We start from the raw sequence: 16602 nt of genomic DNA, 5'->3' as shown, positions 1-16602 counted from the left end.
TAAAATTATAAAATAATGATCCAATTTATTTTTAAAAATATATGGGACTATATCATTGAAAAACTGGAAGAACATACTTTGAAACATGACAAAAAGTTATCTTTGGGGGCAGGATAATTGACAATTGCTATAATTATTTGTTTGCTTTTCCAAATTTCCTATAATGTATTAGTTTTATAATCAGAAAAAATTATAGAAAAGAAACTTCTTAATAGGTTACATGAGACTTATAACGTTTTGCTATTCATTTATTAATTGAAATAAAACATGAATTCTTGTGAGAAATATCCCACATATTACTTATCACAAAGCATACTAAAATCAACAATAATAAATTAAACATAAAAAAGATCTAAAATTAATTACAGTAAGCTCTAAATTCTGATAAAAGGTGAAAACATCGTAATAAAATTCACAGTGGGATCAGCAACACAACTTAAAAAACCGACTAATTTAAAGTTTCAAGCACTATTCCTTTCCCCTACCCATAGTGTGGATGAGGACAAATGAACAAAAAGTAGGCAGTAGGAAGGAAGGCAAAGAGAAGGCAATTTGCCTGTAACAATCAGGTCCTGAATAATATGATCATGAGTAAACAATGTCAACCCAATGCTTTTAACATTATGATAACAATAGTTTATGTTTATAAATCCTTATTACAGTTTAATAGACATTGTCACCTACATTTATTAATTCATCAAATCTACAAAATCACCTTACTATGAATACATTAAAAAAATATATAAAATCTCATTTTATATATTTAAAAAGTTCTAAGGCTTAAATATCTATTATTTGGGATTCTATGTTTTGTTCTTTGTGGATTTTTTTTAGGATACCAGGGCCATTAGTCAAAGCCAGAGATCAAAGTCAGAGTTTTTGCTCAATTAGTCAAATAACTTTGCTGTACACAGATTACCTATCCTTATTGGAGTAAGAAAAAAACATTTTACTGAATCAAAATGTCTTTATCTGAGTGCCTTCATTATCTGATAATTTTTATAGTTAATAGTTGAAAAATGACAGAGGTTTATTCAAACATCAACCCTTTCAAACTTTTCTTCTTCAACTTTGAAATTTATCCCATATTCAAATGTACATTGCCATAACCAAGAGTGACATGAATAAATTCTTTAGTGGTGATTTCTGAGATTTTGGTGCACCCATCACCCAAGCAGTGTACAATGTACCCAAATATGTGTAGTCTCTCATCCCTTGCCATCCTCTTGAGTCCCCAAAGTCCAATGTATCAGACTTTGCCTTTGCATCCTCTTAGTTTAGCTCCCACATATGATTGAGAACATACAATGTTTGGTTTTCTACTCCTGAGTTACTTCGCTTAGAGTAATAGTCTCCAATTCCATCCAGGTTGCTGTGAATGCCATTATTTCATTTCTTTTTATGGCTGAGTAATATTCCATTGTGTGTGTGTGTGTGTGTGTGTGTGTGTGTGTGTGTGTGTGTGTTTATAGCTCACATTTTCTTTATCTACTTATTGATTGATGGGCATTTGGGCAGGTTCCATATTTTTGCAATTGCAAATTGTGCTCCTATAAATGTGTCTGCAAGTATCTTTTTTGTATAAAGACTTTCATGAAAGCCAGTTTAAACTAAAGAGGCTGGCTAGGAAAAAAACAAAATATCCTCTCTGCTCTTTTCATAGACTGGGAAGGACTAGGATTTGCTTCAGAAAACCTGTGTTTGATGCTTCTTATGATCCCTTACTGGTACGTGGGCCTGGCATGTGCAACTTAAACTTCAAAACTCAGGATACCCTTCTAAGTTTGAAATAAGGTAACATGCAAATGCACTTTGAAATCTACATTCTTTCCTCTTTTCTGCTCAAAGGCAAAGATGCTGCAGTATCATGCATCTGATGGCATAAACTCACCTCATCATGAACCAGCTCCAGTGGTTCTATCATATACACGAAGGTATCATCTTCAAACATGCCACTAGCACAAAAGAAACCACACAAGGAGGGAATAAACAAACACAGTAAATGGCAAGAAACAGCAAGTGAGCTTCATTATTGTGTCTTCAAAATAAAGAGTATAACTGAACAAATCCCTTTACGTGGTCTCAAATGTAATTCACATATCTGCATGGAGTCCCACTGTGGCCCCAGCACTCTACTAGGCAGCATGGAGGCTACAACTAATGTTTGAAATTCAACACATAGATTAGAAAATTACTCTGGGATAAGACTATTCACTCAATGGCAGTCTCTAAAGTTATTATTCCAGAACCATGTATAACTATACAAATTTCTAGTTATACAAATTCAATATTGCCTGTAAGAAAACAGGTCCTTTACATATAAGAATAAACTAAAACTATCTGGTTCTGAAGGAGCAAACAGAGGTATCTTTATGCTTGTAAATTCTGAATTGCCATCAAGCAGTATGACCCTATGTCATACAAATTACATTTAATATTCAGAGACGTTAAGATTTTTTACAAAAATGCAAAAAGTTTCAAGATTCTTTGTCATCACATGGCCAAAACTAAATCTTTATATGAGGTGCTACTGTGTTCAGGTCTAAAAGGTGCCAACGCACGATTCTGTTAGAGCCCACCCCTAGGTCAATGTGCGAACTCTGCTCTTTGTCACCCACCCTTGCCTGGCTAACTCCAACTTATTGTTAGGTCTAAGTTTCTTAGATCTACAGCCTACTGACCTCAAGTCTAGCTATAGGTCTAACTGATATGTCCTCTGGATTACACCTCTGGGAAACCTTCCTGGACTAGTTTTCCCACTCCGCAAGCTCCTCTCCTTCCCCTTTACAGCTCTCAGCACAATGGTAATTAAACATTCATCTATGTAATCATTTGGTTAATCTCTGCATCTCCTGCAAACACTAAGTGTTCAAGAAAACAGGGACATTGCCCTCCTTGTGCACCACTCCATAGGCAGTCCACAGCAATGGCACAGAAGAGTCACTAAAATATATATCCATAAAAGAGAAACTGAAGAGGGTCAACGAATAAAACACCAATGAGATTCCCACTTACTGAAGTCCATTGCAGGTTGACAGAGCCACCTTGGAGTCCTTGACGCCTCTGATGCTTCCATGGTAGTAACAGTGCTCTCCGCCCTGGAAAGCAGAAGGTTTAATTGATTGGTTGTATTTTATGCATCATGATTAATTCTTTGGGTGCTTCCATAAAGCAAAAAGAAATGCAAGGATGGGCATATATGTGCACTGTATTAATAACCCTTGAAACTCCTCCTAAATGAAGTTGCAAATAAGACTGGACAATTTTTCAACTTTTCTATAACAAGCATGTGTGTATTAAATTGAATGAAGGAGAAAAGGCTTTAAAAAAGAATGACACCAATGTAATTAGTAAAACATACATTCCTTTAAAAAAATGTTTTCTTTGTACATTTTATTTATTTATTTATACTTTAAATTCTGGGGTACATGTGCAGAATGTGCAGGTTTGTAACATAGGTATACACATGCCATGGTGGTTTGCTGCATCCATTCCCCCACATTTCTTAAGTATGTATTATAGGAGTATTGGTATTTCAGATGTTGTTATGGAATAAGGACTTCCACTTGACTGAGGAGAGACTCCAAAAGTGTTGTTTATAATCATTTTTTATGGAAAACTATACAAAATCTTATTTGTTTCCTTACCTTTGAAAATTAACTTAAAAAACATTTTAGAAACAACATATAAATGTAGTTTCAAAGTCAAATAATAACTACAAGTTAAAAAGAAAAACACAGCTGTTTCCTTTGTCCCTCTTTCCCCTCTACCTCCAAGGCAATCATTTTTAACTTTTTAAGCTGTTTCTTCTGGTGTTTGCCTACATATTTTGAAATGTTTATACTTCTATGTTCTGACTGATTCCATTTTAGAAATTACCTTCCTAATATAGAATCTTGAAAACCCCTCTCACCCCCAATACATTCTAATGCATATCACCAGTTTTAGTTAAATCTATATTCACTGGTTAGGTGTACTCTGCACATGAGCTCCTACCAGACTAAGGAAGTCCCTGACTTCCTATGTGGCTATCTGGCTGCATGGGGTAGGCAGTAAATTGGGGACTTAACTACTCTACATCTACTTTCAACCGACTTTTCATTTTTTACAGATGCTTTCAGTTCTGCCTTTCTGGGATAAGTAATGTAAGTTGACTTGTTTCTTCTTGGTTTTTCCCCAAACAAACTTAGCAGAGCATGAAAAGCTCAAAGCTAAAAGTCACCCCTCATTCACTTTCTATCTCCTGAAATTTTATGAATATGTCTCACCTACTTTTTTTCTCTTCTCCTGTCTTTGTCTTGGTGAGTTCATGTCCTTTTTTATCCCCTGTTATTTAGGTGTGTTGTTGCAAGAAAACAGAGATAAATATATATTTATACAGTCAGGGATTGGTTCTAGAACCCCTACATATTGCCAAATCTGCACATACTCAAGTCTCACAGTCGGCTCTGTGGAACTCGCATACATGAAAAGACAGCCCTCCATATACACATGTTTTGCACCCCACCAATACTGTGTTTGGTTGAAAAAAGTCTACATATAAGGGACCTGTGTGGTTCAAGGATCAACTGCATATATGTGTGTGTGTGTGTGTGTGTGAGCACGTGCGTGTGTGTGTGTGTGTGTACAGTGAAGAGCTGCTTTTCTTTTCTTCCTTTATTTTTTTAAGACAGTCTCACTCTGTCACCCAAGCTGGAGGGCAGTGGCATGATCTCAGCTCACTGCAAGCTCCACCTCCAGGTTCAAGCAATTCTTGTGCATCAGCCTCCTTAGTAGCTGGGATTACAGGCATGTGCCACTGTGCCTGGCCTTGCATCACTGTATTTTTTGAACCTTACATGAGAAAGCAGGCGGCATCCAATCTCTGATGTTTATCATCATAAGAAAGTTTTAACAGCTAAATTGTGTAGTTATATTAAGCATTATAAGCAAATTGGCAGCTTCCAATTTAGTATTAGTACCAGTAATATGAGAAGATTTTCTGGGCTTTTATTACTAAATTTATACCAAGTTTTTAAAAAGTATTATGGAAAAATATTATGTGGTAACACTTCACACCACTGCAAAGTAACATCTTATTTCATATAAAATAAATCTTGAGAGAGAAGGAGCGATCCCTCCTGGATGCCAAGCGCAACAGTGGTGGGCCAGTGCAGGGAGCCCACTTCTAAAGGGCATTGGCCATTATGACTTTGCACAGTCTGCTCCAGGGGAGCCTTCCACCCAGGGATCTAGCCATCTTCAACAACCATTACCTCACAGTGACTGTTGTCTCCATGTACCCAGAGGGGGACAAACACAAAGTGCCAAAGGGTCTTCTAAAAATAACAAAATAACAAGTTGATTCCTACATCTTCAGGTTCTCAAGTCCATGTTTCTTTCTCCAGTTAGAAAGACCTCAGATAATTAAAGAGGGCTGGCCCTGACCACCTAGGAGTGGGTCACAGATCTGTGACTTGGCAAATGGCAGCAAGCAGAATCAAAAAGAGCTCAGTTCAGCCCATGACACAAGTCCCTGTGCATCCCTACAGACATCAGCATTTTCAGATCCAAAACTGTCAGTTAATTAAATTTAACAAAAATGGAGCATCTGATAAGTGGAAGTTATTGGCTTGTCACAGGAAATTAAAAATCCTAGTATGCTCCCTACCTTTCTTAGCCTGCTACTTGCGCACAGCTGAACACTCCACAAGCCAGATCATGCTCCAATAATAATTCTGCTCCAGAAGGTCTCCAAGCTCAGAATCCCATTGGAACCTACCAGGTTGCTCTTTATATACTGACACACTGAAGCCTTGTTCATCTTTTTAAATACATCCTAACCAGAAATGGCTGGGGATAACAACCTTGTGACTCTAGTGATAACAACTTGTAGGGGTAAAGATACCTGGTTCCCTGGTATTACTAATCTAATAACAGGAACTAGACTGGCGTGATGGCTCATGCCTATAATCCTAGTGCTTTGGGAGGCTGAGGAAGATGCAAACTCCTCCTTGCTTAAGCCCAGGAGGAGGAGTTTGAGACCAGGCTGGGCAATGTAGTGAGATCCCACCTCTACAAAATATAATAATAATAATAATAATAACAGGAAATGTTGGATTCTACTCACTTTAGTGGAAATAGAACCAATAGTTTCAATTTGGTTTTAAAATCGCCCCACCTTTGTGTTTGTTTAATTATTTCATCTGCATAGTAAAGTTCCATTAGCCAGTTCTTTATTGCTTATGAAACTCCCAAAAACCTGGACATTCATCGTGACCACGCACTGATATTTTCAATCTATTCCTGAAAATCTGGATAAACATTTGAAAGGAAACTACACAGGCCTTAAGTAGAAAATATGCATATTATGATATCAAGGTTCTGAATATAATAATAAAACTATGACACTATATATATTGATTCTGAGTATTCTATATACATATTTTAAATACTTCAAGCTTATCAACTACTAGGATATGCAAAACTATTTTAAAAATCAACGAGCTGATAACAAATGAGAAATAGAAAGAAGATACCTATAATTGGATGTGTATATCTGACTTTGAGTACTGTAGAATAAGGAAATGAAAAAATAATATTGGAGAATTGGGGACTTGCAACCCAAACACACAAATTATTAATTTGTTTAATTATCTACTTGCATTAAATTTAATGGAGGAAAATGTTCTTGCAGTAGTTTAATTAATAAAGTATTAGAACAGTTTGGCTGTACCAATGCTATGTAAATTTTTAATAGTTCATATAAATTATATTATTCAAACTTAAAATAGTTCTGTGAGGAGCTTCTGTGGTCTGCTATCTTGATTCCTTGGGGTATTTTGTTAACCCCATGCTCCTTTCACATTTTATAATGTACTCTGAATGTTGCCAGGAAGGGCAATATTTTGAATGATTAATAATAATTTCAACTTTATACTCGAAATTCTAATAACTGATAATCCTGGATGTAATTTAAGTGATTTAGTGTGGATAGTTCTGTTTTCCTTGTTATTGCTTAAATTGTTATTTATGAAGTGGTAAGAAACTGTTTTCTAGAACTGGCTATTAATTCAAAGACTAGGGAAAAAGTTCTAGTGTATACAGAAGTAAAAGAGTGACTTTTAGTATAGGAGTGGAAATACAAACTGTAAGTTATCTAACTTTTTGGTTATAAACAAAGCACATAAACATGAATTTTTAAAGCCAATTACAGCAAGCTAAGAGGCAGTAAAAAATATAGGAAAATAGATTAAAAAATAGTCTGAAAAATTTATTAAAATATTACTAAAGGAAGAGGTAATGAGGAAAAGAAGCAGAAAGCACGGGGCGGGGGACTCAGAAAAGGGAAGACAGACTTGTGTGTCTGAAAATACCCCTGGCTCCAATACAGCACTTTGGCAAGACTCTGATGGGCTTCTGCAGAGCCCGCCCTCTCTTATTCATACACTGGACAGGGTCTTCAGAACGCTCAGTCCTCCAATCTCTTCCACTCTGCATCAACCCTACCTCCCAGCCAGGAGCCACATGCACAGAGACCCACTGCACCCGACCACAATCCATGCTCTCCTGCCAAAAAGCCTTCACTCTTAGAAGCAAGCTTGACCTGAGCTGTGATGATGATTTGATAAGGAAAGCACAAAGAACATTCTAAAAAGGTGATGTGGTTATACTGATAAAGAAAAGAATAAAAGTGAGATGAGAACACAAGACCCACAAGGGCAGGGAGGGATCTTTATCTGTTTGGTTCACTGATACATATCTAGTACCTAGAACAGGAACTATGACCTAAACTAAGTCACAGTAAGAGCTAAATCAATGTGTGTGTGTGTGTGTGTGTGTGTGTGTGTGTGTGTGTACATATTTTTTTCCCCTTTTTTGTTTTTTAAAAGTTATCTATATCAGGCTGGGAGCGGTAGCTCACGCCTGTAATCCCAGCACTTTGGGAGGCTGAGGTGGGTGAATCACTCGAGGTTAGGAGTTCAAGACCAGCCTGACCAACATGGTGAAATCCTGTCTCTACTAAAAATACAAAAATTAGCCGGGTGTGGTGGCACATACCTGTAATCCCAGATACTTTAGTGGCTCAGATGGGAGAATCACTTGAACCCAGGAAAAGGAGGCTGCAGTGAGGTAAGACTGCACCACTGTACTCCAGCCTGAATGACAGAGTGAATCTCCAACTCAAAAAAAAGTTGTGTATATCTAAAATATACAACATGATATTTTGATATACATAGTGAAATTATTACTATAGTCAGTCAAATTAACATGTTGTATTTCTACCTCACGATTACCTTTTGTGTAAGCATGTGGTGTGAGCACCTAAAATCTACTCTCTTAGCAAATTCCCATCATACAATATGAATGACCATAGCCCTCATGCTATACATTCCATCTATAGACTTACAGCCTGCATAACTGCAACTTTGTACCATCCGACCTAAATCTCCCCCTCCCACCACTCCACTCCCACCCCTCTACCTCCTGCCCATGGTAACCACTGTTCTCTCTGTTTCTCTTAGGTTGGTGCAAAAGTAATTGCAGACTTTGACATTACTTTAGATGGCAAAAACCTCAATTGCTTTTGCACTAGCCTAAATATATATTTGACTTTTTAAGATTCCACACATAAATGAGGTCACAGAATATTTTTCTTTCAGTGCCTGGCTTATTTCAACACACACACACACACACACACACACACACACACACACACTGGAATAGCGTTCGGCCTTAAAAAAGGAGATCCTGGCAATTGCCAAACATGGGTGACCTGAAGGACATTATGCTATACTAGTAAAAACATATTTGTTTAATGAATGAACAGAATGGCTTATTCATGAGCATGTGTGACAAGGCCAATCTTAAAGGATTCTTGTTTGATGAAGAGGGTAGGTAAGTAAATTCTTATTCCCCAGCTGGGTTTTCATTGTTGTTTAGATATAATTCACAAACCATAAAGTTTCCCTTTTTTAAGTATACAATTCAGTGTTGTTGTTTTTTTTAACAATTCTGTGAATTTACAATTCTGAATATACTATCCCTACTATCTAGCCAGAAAAGTCCCATCACCTCAGAAATAAGTCCTATACTCATTATCAATCATTCCCCATTTTTCCTCCCCTCCACTCCACCAGGCCCTGACAACCATGAACCTACTTTCAGTTCCTATGAATTTGCCTATTCTGGACATTTCAAATAAACAGAATCATACAATATGTGCTCCTATGTGTATGGCTTATTTTACTTAGCATAATGCTTATAAGATTTATCTATGGTGTAGTATGTATCAGTACTTCATTCCTTTATTGGTTGAATAGTAATTCCACTATGTGAATATGCCATATTTCCTTTATTCCTTCATCAATTGAAGGACATTTAGGGTGTTTCCACCTTTTGGATACTATGAATAATGCTATAAACATTTAAGTACACGTTTCTTTGTAGACATATGTGTTTAATTCACTTGGGTATATGCTTAGGAGTAGAACTGCTGGGTGATATGGTAACTCTTTGTTGAACTTTTGGAGGAACTGCCACACTGTTCTTCCAAGCAGCCACACAACATTTTACATTCCCACGAGCTGTGTATGAGGGTTCCAATTTCTCCACAATCTCGACAGCACTTGTTACTGCCCATCAGTTTTACTATAGCCATCCTAGTGGGTATGAATTGGTGCACATGCAAGTTTAAAATTAAATGAGAGAGTGACATAGAATTGAAACATCAAAATGTCACCTTCATTTATTATAGCGCTATACTGGAGGATAGGATTAGTTGAGAATCTAATAGGCCTGTTAATGCTGTACCCATGAGTTAGCTAGTCTTACTCACCCAGACAGAGACAATGTGGGACAACCTAACTTCCACCATACACACACACACACACACACACACACACACACACACACACACACACACACGGGGGTGGCCACAGTACAATTCAGAGAGGAGAAAGGTGGAGAGAGCACGTTTTTCCTATAGGAAGGTGGATCCTACAAAGAAAAAAAAAAAGGAGGGAGGAACTGGCTGCACAGACATACGTTCCCAGCAGTCAAGCTGCTCTTCCTTCCCTGAGCAAAAATGAGCAAGGGAATAGGAAGAAGCCAGGGTGAGAAAATAGACCTAGGAAAAGTTACTTTCCCCACCTAAGAATGACAGTGAAAAGGTAGAGGGAAGTTGGGATGGGGCACTTCCTCTATCTATTCATCATATGCTGCCAGTCAGGAAGCAGTTCCTTTTATAAGCAGAAGAGAAATCAAAGTATTAGTAAGACTGACAAATTCGTATTAACAGCTCACCAAAAAAAGACAACAGAAATATGTTAATTTTGAAAAGTACTTTTATACTGTTATATTGATGTTTATTCTTTTATAAGAACTGAAAAGCTAAAAATTATTTTAAATAGGCTCATCAGCAAAGTTGGTCAACACATCAATAAAGTAAAAGCTTCTGACAATTGTCCTGGCCACAGTGTCTTGGTCATGATCAAAAGCATGGCAACAGAAGCACAAATAGACAAGTAGGACTACATCAAACTAAACAACTTTTGCACAGCAAAAGAAACAATCAACAGATTGCAGAGACAACCCACAAAATGGGAGAAAATATTTGCAAACCATACATCTGATAAGGACTTAAAGTACAAAGTATATAGGAAACCAAACAACTCAATAGCAAGAAAACAAATAACCTCATTAAAAATGGGCAATGGACTTGAACACATATACCTCAAAAGAAGACACAGACATACAAATGGCCAACAGGTACATGAAGAGTGCTCAACATCAGTAATCATCTCATAATGAGCTAGCACCTCACACTTGTTAGGATGACTATTATCAAAAGAACAAAAGATAACAAGTGTTGGGGAGGAGGTGGAGGAAAGGGAATCCCTGTAAACTGCTGGTGAGAACTAAAATTGGGACAGCCATTATGGAAAACAGTATGGAGGTTCCTCAGAGAATTAAAAATAGAAAGGAAATAAAATATCAGTCTCAAAGAGATAATGATAGCTGCAAGCATTATTCACAATAGCCAAGATATCAAAACAGTCCAAGTGTCTATTGACAGATGAATGAATAAAGAAAATATAGTATAAAGAAATATTATGCAGCCTTAAAAAAAGAAAAAAATACTGCCATTGGTGACAACATGAATCTCCCTGGAGGACATTATGTTAAGTGTAATAAACCAGGCACAGAAAGACAAATACTGAATGATCTCACTTACATGTCCAATCTAAAATAATCTAACTAATAGAAGCAGAGAGCAGAATGGTGGTGGCCAGGAATTGAAGGGAAGGGGAAATGAGATGCTGGTCAAAGGATACAAAGCTTCCGTTATACAAGACAAATGCGTGTTGGAGATCTAATGGACAGCATGGTGACTGCAGTTAGCAATACTGTATTATATACAGTATCTGAAATATGCTAAGAGGGTGGATCTTAAACGTTCTCACTACAAAAAAAAAAAGATAACTATGTGAGGTGATGGGTGTGTTCATTAGCTTGAGTGTGGTGACCATTTCACAATGCATAAATATATCAACACAATGTTTTGTATAATACACGTAATTCCTATATATACAATTTAAGTTATAAACCCTAAATATATGCAATTTCTATTTTTCAATTATATCTCATTAAAGCTTGGGACAAAAAAGGCAACTTGTCACAAAGGCCCACCTATCATATAATTTCACTTCTGTCCAGAATAGGCAAATCTATTGAGATAGAAAGTATTAATAGATTAGTGATTATCTATGGCTGGTGAAAGAGAGATTGGGGAGCAACTGTTAATAGGTAATAGGTGGTGTGGTTTCTTTATGGGACAGTAAAAATATTCTAAAATTACATTATGTTGATGTACAATTCTGTAGACAAACTAAAAAAAATTATATACTTTATGATATATGTTACATTCCAATAAATTTGTTTAAACAAAAAAAGTAAATAAATTACTTTTTAAAGTAGTAAAAAAATTCAACCAAATAGTTTTATTATATATTATGTGCAAAGCACTGGCAGGAACTTAAACAAAAGCTATTGCTCCATCAAGCACAGAACAAAAGTTCTTCCTTACCCGTGGACTGATACCTAGCATTTATATTACATGCTTCTTTTTGACCTCTCCAGCTCCTAAATTTACTTCACATGGAAAGATGCACTTTTAACCCACTTCCATGCAATAAAAGTAAAAGCCAAGACATTAATCTTTTCTTAGTGAGAAATAGGAATGAGGGAGGGGCTTGGTAATGGTGAAATGGGAAAACCTAGACAATCCTCTTTTCAAAGTATGGTTGCAACCAATTCCTGGGATACTGTCAACGTCATGTCCACATTCATATTTAACTTCACAGCCAAATAGACTGTTCTTTAGTTATGTGGATATTATTGTGTGTCTATGTATGTGTGTACATTGTGTGCATGTACTTTTGTCTAAATAGTTTGAGATTTTTGGGGGGAAAAAGGCTGCATTATATGTGAAAATACATTTAACCTAGCCATTCTTACATATTAATTTCCTTTTCTAGTACTCTGTACAAAGATTTGCTGAAACAGCACAGACAATCTTCATGAAGTTTATTTAAAAATGCTTTAATATATATATGTGTGTGTGTGTGTATGTATGTACGTAGTGGTGTCAAGAGTATGAATTTATACAAACTTTCAGAAAGAAAAACTGTTAATATATACAAGAGTGTAAAAAAATTGTACCAACTCTTTGACTCAGAATTAATCCTGAAGCAATTATAAGGGATGTATTCAAAATGTATCTGGAAGTCCTTTCCTTGAAGTTATTCATATGGTGAAAGATAGGAAACAGTCAAAATGTCTATTATTATGGCATTTTTAAACAATTTATAACAAATGAATTAGAAATAATACTATGAAGTTTTTAAAAATTAAAGGTTTATAAGATTACTTAACACATGCTAAAATATTTTAAAATTTGTTACATTTTAAAAATCCTGATACAAAATAGTGTGTACCGTATCATCTTGGATTTTCTTGATGTACATAAATATAGACACATAAAAAAGAGATTGTTAATTCATTATCTATGAAGCACATAAGTTTGGATATGGAGAAAATGGGTCATGAATGAGAGAAAAGCAGTGAACACAGACACAAACTGCAGCAAACACAATTTCATTTGCTAGAGTTGAAATATCTTTTATTTTAAGTTTTAGTTACAACTGACATCAGATTAGGAGTGTCTTATTAATGATAAGGCCTCCTTTTGGGACCTCAAATGACCTCTGGAGGCCAATTAGCTATTGTGTTTCTTAAAAAAAAAAAAAAGTAACTGAGTGCCTTAGTGAGAAGTTTGGATCAGGTTTCTGTGTCCTGCAAAGGTGGCTCATTTGCTGAGTCTATAAAGTTCCCTGCAATCTTGTCTACTCCAGGCTCATGATTCAGCATCCGCAGTGCTCCTGGCACAGCTGACAGAAGCTTCAGTTTGTACAAATGCCAGGAAGCTCATTCCCACACTTGATTTAGCTTTTTTGCTCACTTTCCACAGCATTCACTTTTAGGAAGATTCAACAATCCCCAAATGCAACCTAAGGCAAGAACTGACAACTAATAAGAATGATACATGTTAAGTTCTTAATCTGTGGCACAAAACTCAAAGGCTGGAAAACACATCCAGTTACAAATGTGCCCACTGTGAATTGGAATGTTACAAAGCCTGAGAAATGCGAGGGCCTCCTGGGCAGTATTTATAATTAAGGACACCTATAAATATTTGCTGAGAAGCCGTCAGACTGAAAATCCCAGTTACCTATGCAGCACAAGTCCACACATGGGAAAGGTGCTGCTTTTATGCTGACATGTGTTAGCAATCTAGGAAAAAAACAAACAACAAATCTAGTGATGTTTTCCCACTTTGTTTCCTTTCCTGTGCCCCCAGTAGCCAGGACACTGAGGACACTGCTAGGTTCAGTGGCACTTGTTTACTCCCTAAAAGTCCAAGTTTCTTTCTGTAGCCATTCTGGGGATCTTCACCCTGACTGATGGAGATCACTGTTTCTTATATACAAATAATCCCTCTTTTGCTTTAATCCTAATCCACTTCCTCTTTATTAATTCTCCCTGAAGAAAAGAAAGTTCGTGTCCAAATGAAGGAACCAGATACCCAAGTACCCTCATATTCAATGCTCAGTGGCCTTAAGCAGGCTTATTTTCCCTCTCTCTTCCTCAACTTCTTCCGTGGTAGAGCAGGAATAATAACATCCTCATAGAATTGTTGTGAAGGCTAGAGAAAAAGTACTGCCTAAATCTCACTTCCCCCACCTGTCCTCTGCCCTTCTTGGGCAGCAAAGTTATTTGCACTAAACAGTCATTCTAACAGCCCATCCAGTCTTCTAATCCAGATTCGATGGCCATGAGCCTGGTCCTTCTTTATTGACTGACTACTTCCAGGTGCTGATTTGGAACTGTATAGCTCTTTATACTATCACAAAAGGTACTGTATTAATAATCAAAACAATAAACATTTCCTTATTGTCCTGAATATCTAATGTTACCTCAAACATTTGTACATTTTAATAAATTTCTCCTCACTAAAAACAGTATCATCTGTCCTGAATACCTAATGTTACCTCATACATTTGCACATTTTAATAAATTTCTCCTCATTAAAAACAGTATCATTGTAAAAGAGCACAGGTGATTTTACTGAGACATCAAAACAGTGCGGTGTGCATTGATCAACTCTGTAAGTACACTTATACTACAGGACTTGCCGACGCCAGTAACCGTACCTTAGAGTACTGTGGTTTCCCATTTTCGTAGTGAATCTCCACATAATCAGAAGACAACAAACCACTACAAAGGAAAGAAAATAGAGTGATTTCTGCATCTAAGACACTTGGAGATTTAAAAACAATCAGCTCAATAAAGGAACGTGAGATGCATGCAAACCACAAATAGCTGCAGTCCGTGGTTAGTGCAAAAACAAAAACAGGCTATCATTAAGACTCTCACAGTATCCAGGAACAAATCACTCCCCAGTCTATGAAAAAAAAAAAAAAGACAAGACACAGTCTAAGGCTGAACTCTTTTTATACACACTATTCAGGATCTGATTGATATGTTAATTGATATGGAACAAACCAAAAGGCAAGGAACATGAGGAGACAGATCCTATAAAAATTCTACAATTATGCCCTAAACAACTGGAATGTCATAAAATGTAATCACCAAGGAAAAGTATAAGACAAAGGCAGCCAAGTGTTTTCTATAAAGGCCAGAGAGTAGATATTTTAGGTTTTGCAGCCCATGCAGTCTTCACTACAACTACTGAGCTTAACCATTATATTGCAAAAACAGCTATGGGCAATATGTAAACAAATGAGCATGGCTATACTCCAATAAAACTGTATGGACACTAAAACTGGAATTTCACATAATTTTTATGTGTCACGGAATGTTACCCTTCTTTCAATTTTTTTCAACCATTAAAAAATACTTAAAACATTCTTAACTTGTAGACTGTACAAGTTAAGAATGGCCAGATATTGCTTGTGTGCAATAGTTTGCCAATTCCTGGTATAAAAGAAAGGGTAAGGGGTCAGGCACGGTGGCTCACATCTATAATTCCAGTACTTTGGAAGCCCATGGCAAAGGATTGTTTGAGGCTAGGAGTTTGAGAACCAGCCTGGCAACATAGCAAGACCCCCATATCTAAAAAAATTGAAAACATTAGCTAGGCATGGTGGCATGCACCCGTGGTCCCAGCTACTAGGGAGCCTGAGGCAGGAAGATTGCTTAAGACCAGAAGGTTGAGGCTGCAGTGAGCTATTACTGTATCACTGCACTCTAGCATGGGTGACAGAGAGAGACCCTGTCTCTGAACGACAAAGAAAGAAAAATAAATTTAAAATAAATAATAAAATAAAGGTTAAGAAAGTCTTTGAAGTCTAACTAGGTTTAAAACCTAGTTCAGTGCCTTATTAATTGTGTGACTCTGGGAAATTTCCCCAGCTTGTATGTCAAATGGAGATGCTCAAGAGTGTGAATCTCATAGAACCCTGTGAGGATTTAAAAAATCATGAATATACAGTACTTAGCTCAGACTATGCAGTACTGGGCTAAGAAATGCAGTACTTAGCCTAGTACTTAGTATAAAGTACTGAGTGTGCTGAGTAGGTACACATTAATAGGTATTGTGGCTGTCACTATCTTTATTTTAACTCTACTTCTTAAAACATATTTCTCCCTATACAATGTGGAAATACAAAATATGTGCCTCTGGAAGAGCACCGGAGTGTTAGGGCATCTAGGTTCCTGTTTGGGCTCTATCGCTAGGAATAATGACAAGTGATAACTCTATGCCCTATGTTAACTCAAAATGCCCTATGTTAGGGCATCTAGGTTCCTGTTTGGGCTCTATCGCTAGGAATAATGACAAGTGATAACTTACTATGGCACAGGTACTGTTATAAGGACTATAATGGTATATCAGAGCTATAGGTCCCACTCTGAGCCAGGTGTATACCCTAATGGGAACTGAAGGACAGGAGTAGGTCCCATACTGAGCCAGGTGTATGCCCTAAACTTGGGTCTTTATTTCTTTTTATGTAAAATGAAAGGTTGAAGCAGAACATTCCT

General features: G+C 36.8%; 1 protein-coding gene across 9 annotated transcripts in view; it reads right to left on the bottom strand.

Moving 5' to 3' along the window:
* ADAM23 (ADAM metallopeptidase domain 23) overlaps positions 1-16602 on the bottom strand; it is a 200991-nt gene that overhangs the window by 100823 nt on the left and 83566 nt on the right. For all 9 annotated transcript variants that reach the window (XR_013519073.1, XM_054257820.2, XM_078328302.1 and 6 more), the window contains exons 4-6: positions 14754-14817; positions 3016-3098; positions 1892-1955 (exon numbers count right to left, since the gene is read on the bottom strand). Coding sequence is in view for 8 of the 9 variants with exons in the window: in XM_054257820.2 (XP_054113795.1) it covers positions 1892-1955; positions 3016-3098; positions 14754-14817 (211 nt within the window). In the remaining variant the exon portion in view is untranslated. The remainder of the gene's footprint in view (positions 1-1891; positions 1956-3015; positions 3099-14753; positions 14818-16602) is intronic.

This window comes from Callithrix jacchus, chromosome 6 (genome assembly GCF_049354715.1).
Source record: "Callithrix jacchus isolate 240 chromosome 6, calJac240_pri, whole genome shotgun sequence".
NCBI lineage: Eukaryota > Metazoa > Chordata > Mammalia > Primates > Cebidae > Callithrix > Callithrix jacchus.
Note: the sequence above shows the minus strand (reverse complement) of the source record. Positions and strands in the feature narration are given on the sequence as shown.